Below are 6,466 nucleotides of genomic sequence, written 5' to 3'. Positions count from 1 at the left end.
GCTGAAAAAAAAAATATTAACTGTCATGCAAATTAAAAACAAATGTAGTGAATGATAAAAAATCCATCTATCATCCAAACCTTATCCTCTCAAGGATGGCAGTACTTTAAAGATGCCTGACATGTAAACGAGAGCAATGCTGTCACCTAGTGGCATTGTTGGTAAAATGAAAAGATACTCTTATCTGCTTGAAAAAAAAAAATTCATTTGTGTATGTACATTGCTTTAATTAAATATATTTCAGCCACGCAAGTTCCTGTGTAAACAAGTTATTTTTCCCTCCGTTTCACGGTTACACACTTTTTCTTAGTGCCGGGTTTACTTTTTTGTCATTCCGATTGAAATCACCCCAACTAAAACTCCCTAGTCAACTGTTTACACTTGCATGTCCATTCCGATCTGCCGTTTATGTGCGCCACTACACTAATCATAACAGCCCTTTTATAACCATGTAACCTGTGGCGATCAATGTAAACATTCATCAAGATGGACATGTTTATTTAGCACAGTAGTTGGGATTACTTTAACACTTGCATTAGTACAACAGCTTGATAGAAAGAAGTTACAAGTAGGTTCAAACAAGTTGTCCCGTCGTTCTGGCTGGATCTTGCCATTTTTCAAGTGCACACATTTCCATTCAGACAGAGCAGACCAGATGTAGCCTGGCTATTCCATTTGAATTGTTTACATGTTTGTTTGAAGTGGCAAAATGAATTTAATACCACGCATGTGAATTCAATTAAAAATCTATTCAGATTCTGCATTGTTATTTCAACTGAGGTGTTCACCTGTCGATGCAGCATTTACATTCCATGTGGCCATTTGACTTCATTCTCATCAGAATATAAGACTCCGGCAACTATTAGCTTTGTTAGTCTTTGGTGACATGATCACGAAAAAGTATTGTACCTTTGATTTCTTGAGCTAAAGTCTCAAATTTGCTGACTTGCACATGCACTTTTTTTTTTTTTTTAATCACATTTAGATCCCGAGGCTGCCAATCTGGAGAACTACCCCATCCACACCATCACAGGCCTGGTGAAACGCTGGCTCCGAGAGCTGCCTGACCCGCTCATGACCTTTTCTCTCTATAGTGACTTCCTGCATGCTGTGGGTGAGTCCGTATGAATGTAAAATGGTGTCTTGAGATAAGGGTTGAATTCATTCCATGACCACACTTATGACAAAATAGCACTACATTATTTTATCATTTCTATAACATACAGTAATGACATAATTAAATGCACTTCAAAAGAATTTTTATCACACTGCATCAACTGAATGGCATTTGCTCCTGCTCTTTCTGGTGTGCCTGCCTTGGCCACCCGGGGGCAGTGTAAGACAGGCAGATGGATACACTGTTCGTTTTAGACGTCACAACTCCTTTTGAGCTCATCAGTGTGACACTATTATTAGCCATTCTTTACATAAAGAATATATGACCGTCAGTACTGTTATATTGCTTTTCTAAATGTGCGACTGATTGTGAAGTCAGTTGAGTTCGCAACCACCATACATCAAAGCAAAATAAATAAATAAATAAATCGACCTAATGAACAATAGCTTGTATCTAAAAAAAACAAACTTAAGTCGAGTCACTCACATGTTAAGGCATCATTGTATTTGTCATGTTGCCAGCAAGTGTTTAAGAGTGAGCTAGAACTCATCAGCAAGTACAGTATGCATAACAGTGGCTTGGATCTTTCCGGCATTTGGTTTATTCATTTTTTTTTTCCTTTCGGACACATTACAGCTTACATAAATCACATCACATTATTTGCAACATTGACATCCGAAAGAAGGGCTGACGGGTAGAAGCCGAAGCTTATTTGTGTGCATTCCAGGCAGTTTTGGTCTGTCTCTTCTTCAGAACCTATAATGTGGAGAAAAAAAATCATAAGATTTGAACTGGTGGAGGTAGCACTTGACTTATCTACGCATATGATTGCATGTAAAAAATAAAAATTTAAAATAAAAAAAGTAAAAAAGAAAAGCGGCAGAAGATGTTTAAATTCCTTATTTGCTGCTATGGCTGTACTGTAGCAATTTCATGGGCTCTGAAAGCGTATTCCGAGCATACTTTTGATGTTCTGGAAGTTCATCGACCCTCTCGGTTGTTTGTTTGCAGAGTTTCCAGAGAGGGCTGAGAGAATACGGGCAGTGTACCAAAAGGTGGATGAACTTCCCCTGGCTAATTACAACACATTGGAGCGGCTCATCTTCCACCTTGTCCGGTAAAAAGACGTTTTATGTTACTCCTATCATTGTAAGAATTTGTATCCTGCGCCCAAGTTGAATGTGAACCAGACCTGCCCCATTTTCTTCACACCACCAGTATGTGTGCCCGCGGCGGCCTAATTTATATAACCCGTGTCTATTTTTTTCCCCCAAAAAGGGCATCTGTTAAACACACCTCAGCCAATACACAAAGGAATAAAAAAAATTACAAATTTGAAAAAGATTGCTTGCTGAACACAGAACCTGACAACATAATTAGTGAATGAGGCCCATTGTGAGTGTGTGTGTGTGTGTGTGTGTGTGTTTGATTCCAGGGTGGCCCATGAGGAAGATTACAACAAGATGACCCCAAGCTCCCTCGCCATCGTCTTCGCCCCATGCATCCTGCGTTCCCCAAACTCTGATGACCCCTTGCTCGGCATGAAGGACGTGGCCAAGACGACCACGTGAGTCACGCTCCGCACTACATATTATGATATACCCTACATGTGCTTGGGTTGCGCATTGACGTGCCTGTTTGCGTGTATTTATGCGTGCGTTCAGGTGCGTGGAGATCCTCATTTCAGAGCAGTTCAGGCGCTACAAGGAGAAGCTGCAAAACATCCAGGAGCTGGAGTATGCGGAGGCCTTGGCTGTCAATCAACTCAAGCTGAAGAGACAAAACACGGTAAGAACAATTTTAAAAGTAGATCAACAATATTACAGAAAAAAAATACACATTTGAAAAACAATGACAAAAAATAAATGTGAGTCAAAGGTACACACATTTTAGTAAAAGAAATATTGTGACAAGTCAAAAGATTAGGTATGTCTTGTATGTCTTCACTATCTAATGACAGCCAAAACAATAATGTGTAAAAATATAACTAAATAAGGGTGTGGGGGGGATAGGAGGGTTGTAAAAGTAGGTACAGTTATTTAAAAAAAAAAAAAAAAAAAAAAAAAAAGGGGGGAGCAACACAATACGTCACTTCATTTCACGGATGATGTAACACTACTCTAGGCTTACTATGATATGCCCCAGTATATAATAATACCAGAATATTAGACAAATTTTATACACAAACATTTGACCCAAGATATAAGAAAACAATACACAAATTTTGGGAGAATACACTATACTAAAAATACATTGAAAATAATACAACAGAAGCATGAGGCAAAACATATTATTTACCAAAATAAATAAATAAATAAATAAATAAAAGAGTATTTAGAAATACAGAGGACTTGTGCATATTCACAATTCTGTACCTGCGAAAACAACAAATCAATAATGTCAAACTGATTTGTATTTGGTAGTTATACATTTCCCATAATAGATAATAATAGATTTGATACACATCTGCGATATGATTCAAGCATGCAACAATTTTAAAATGTAACGATTTGATTCGGTTCCTTCAGCAGCAACTCGTGAGGTTCGTAATGTCATAGAATTGATGGCTTTTCTCTCGTCTCTCTGCAGATTGTGGAAAAACCATCTGAGCTGGAAATTCCCGACCAGACTGATTCGGATGAGAAAACGCTCATTGAAAGAATCAAGTCCATCAAGCAGGAAAAGTAAGAGCCGTTGGATTCGTGTGCATCATTTACTCCCTTTGTGGATATTTACAGTCAAGCCTGTGTGTATGTAACACCTCACTAGGTTGGACCTGGCCTGCAGGCTGCCCGATCTGGAGCAGGAGAACTCGGACAATGAGATCCTGGACTCATCGTCATCCATGAGCACGGAGAGTCTGGATGACCGTCTCGGCAGTCTGGACTCGGAAGGTCAGTAAGGAGGTAAGGTGGTCTAACCTTCCTCTCGGCCCTAAATGGCATACAAATCTTTGTGACCTGAAACTGAAAACTTTTCTGACTTTTTTTTTCCTCTCAAAATGTCTTTTTTTTTTTTTTTTTCCTCAAAAATGTTTATTTTTGGTCAAATGTACTACTTTTTCCCTCCAATTCTACACTTTTTTTTAAAATTATTTTTACGTATTTTTTTCTGGAAATTTACTTCTTTTTTTTAATCAAATACAACTTTTTCATTAAATTATGCTTTTTTTTAAAAATTATTATTATTTAACATTCACTGCCTTTGACAAGTATACTTGTCAATTGTATTTTTTAGAGCGGTGCTAAATGGGGGCGAATCTGAGCATGCTCCACTGTAAATATTAAACTTGGAAACAACTTTACTGATGCCCAACCACCGGTAGATGACATCATTGCCGAATTTTATAGGAAATAAACACAGTTTCAGAGTCCATGGGAGAAATGGCTGTATTTTGGCAAACCTACATTTTTCTGCTGTCAATTATAAAAGAACGGGACGGGACAAAAAGTAGGGAGTCTATTCTGTTATTTGGTAGATTCGGTTTATATATAATTATTGAATGTAATATCACGTGAGTATTGGAAATGTAAAAATTTTCTATAATGACTGGCAGTGAATGAGTTACAAAATATGACACCCCCACAAAAATGAACACCACAATTGCATTCATCTGAAAGCTTCTTTTTTTTTCGGATATTACGTTTCATTGCAGTACACTGACGTGTATTCGCTCGACAATGTTGTGTACATCGACTTGACATGAACTATGAAGTAGCATTATTGTGTAACATTATAACGTATTGTGACTGCAGCAAAGGTAAGCACGCAGCCAGCAGTCGACAGGACGGGCAAAGTCAGCCGCGTGCCGGAGGACGTCGTCAACCCCGAGTGCTTCGCTGCATCCAACTCGCCCACTTTGGATGACAAAAAAGTGGTCAGTTCGAGCTTTGACAACCTGGAAATTCCTTACATTGATGAAGAGGAGGTGGCGAAGGAGGAAGACACGCCAGCTAGTTAACATCACCCTTGTCGTGGTGTGCACTTTTGTCTTCTCGACTTTTTCCAATTGCCAGTGCTGCTATTACATTTATAACACTTATATACATTGATAAACAATACAACATATGTCACTACAATATTTCACTCTTAGAGTGGCGAACCTACTGTATGTCCCGTGGGCCGTATGCAGCATCACCACCTGAGCATTTGATGCAATCAGCCATTCCATTCTGAAAAGACGTAAAACCTCAGAGGAACATTTGACCCACTAATTAATAATAAACATGTGCAATGTATTTTTTTTCATCAAATTAGAATGGCCCTCAAAGGACATCCCACCCATTGAAGAGTGACCCACTGCATTGTGGATTTTACTGTACACTGTTTAACAAGGTACTAAGTATGGATCACTTCCTCAAGGATGAGAGATGGACTATATGAACAAAAAAAACATTACTGTACAAAAATAACATTTCTAGTGTTGTACATAGTATTTGATGCTGTTTTGTTTGTATTGCATTGACTGATCCAGTTTCCATATTGTTGCCATTTCGACTGATGTTTTTCCTCCTATATTTAGATTTTTTCTTCCATATATGCATGCCTCTACATCTTCTATAGGTAGCATTTATGGCAAGACAACTACTTTTGACTTGGACTTTCAAATAAACTGATTATTTTTTTCCCCCATTTGCCTATTACTGGAATAGTAAAAATGTAACCCAACAGATAGACTTCTAAATAAAGTGATTATATCAATAAGTGATTCAAATTGGCCTGCTATAAATCCTGTAAAAATTGCAGGGGTTGAGAAAGGCTGCTATGAATTACATAAGATGAAAAGGGGAAAAATAAGACTAATGTAAACCATTTAAATTGCACTTTAAAATCTGCCATAAATATAAAACGTCATCGGTGTAAAAATGTGTACTTTAAATTCTCAAAACGTTTCACAGGTAAACCACATTATGCCTTGCCTTAAATGCCAGAACATTTGCAATTACTAAAAAAAAAAAAAAAAAAAAAAAAAGAGTACTACAAGTCTCAAAAGTTGCACAGGTACAGCAAATATAAATCCTATAAAAATCATGCAGGTTGAACTAAGCTGTAGATTATATAAAATTTGCAAAGGTTTAAGTTCTGCTACTATAAAGCTTATGAAAGTTACACAGGTTAAAGATTACACTAAATCCCATAAAATTTGTTTAGATTAAAATAAGGCTGCAAAAAATCATTTGAAAGTTGCTCCTCCCAATAAGACTACAGTACCTATAAATCTGTGAGGTTGCAGGTGTAAAAAAACTACTGTAAACATAAACGTTACCATCTATGGCCATTTCCGTTGCGTCACTGGCACAAAAGAACCCGCCATGAAGTGCACTGTACTAAACAAAAAAAACGAAAAAA

At 37.5% G+C, this 6,466-nt stretch overlaps 1 protein-coding gene across 5 annotated transcripts in view; it reads left to right on the top strand.

The window, feature by feature from the left end:
* LOC144020037 (myosin IXb) overlaps window positions 1-5,749 on the top strand; it is a 32,389-nt gene extending 26,640 nt beyond the window's left edge. For 4 of the 5 annotated variants that reach the window (XM_077523096.1, XM_077523093.1, XM_077523112.1 and 1 more), the window contains 7 exons: window positions 986-1,114; window positions 2,129-2,234; window positions 2,553-2,684; window positions 2,782-2,905; window positions 3,707-3,801; window positions 3,887-4,011; window positions 4,873-5,749. In XM_077523096.1, the coding sequence (XP_077379222.1) occupies window positions 986-1,114; window positions 2,129-2,234; window positions 2,553-2,684; window positions 2,782-2,905; window positions 3,707-3,801; window positions 3,887-4,011; window positions 4,873-5,078 (917 nt within the window). In that variant the 3' untranslated portion in view covers window positions 5,079-5,749. Of the gene's footprint in view, window positions 1-985; window positions 1,115-2,128; window positions 2,235-2,552; window positions 2,685-2,781; window positions 2,906-3,706; window positions 3,802-3,886; window positions 4,024-4,872 lie in introns of all 5 variants that reach the window. The other variant, XM_077523104.1, reaches the window with a different exon arrangement.
* Window positions 5,750-6,466: the final 717 nt, after the last annotated feature.

The sequence above is a fragment of the Festucalex cinctus genome, chromosome 1 (genome assembly GCF_051991245.1).
Source record: "Festucalex cinctus isolate MCC-2025b chromosome 1, RoL_Fcin_1.0, whole genome shotgun sequence".
Classification (NCBI taxonomy): Eukaryota; Metazoa; Chordata; class Actinopteri; order Syngnathiformes; family Syngnathidae; genus Festucalex; species Festucalex cinctus.
Note: the sequence above shows the minus strand (reverse complement) of the source record. Positions and strands in the feature narration are given on the sequence as shown.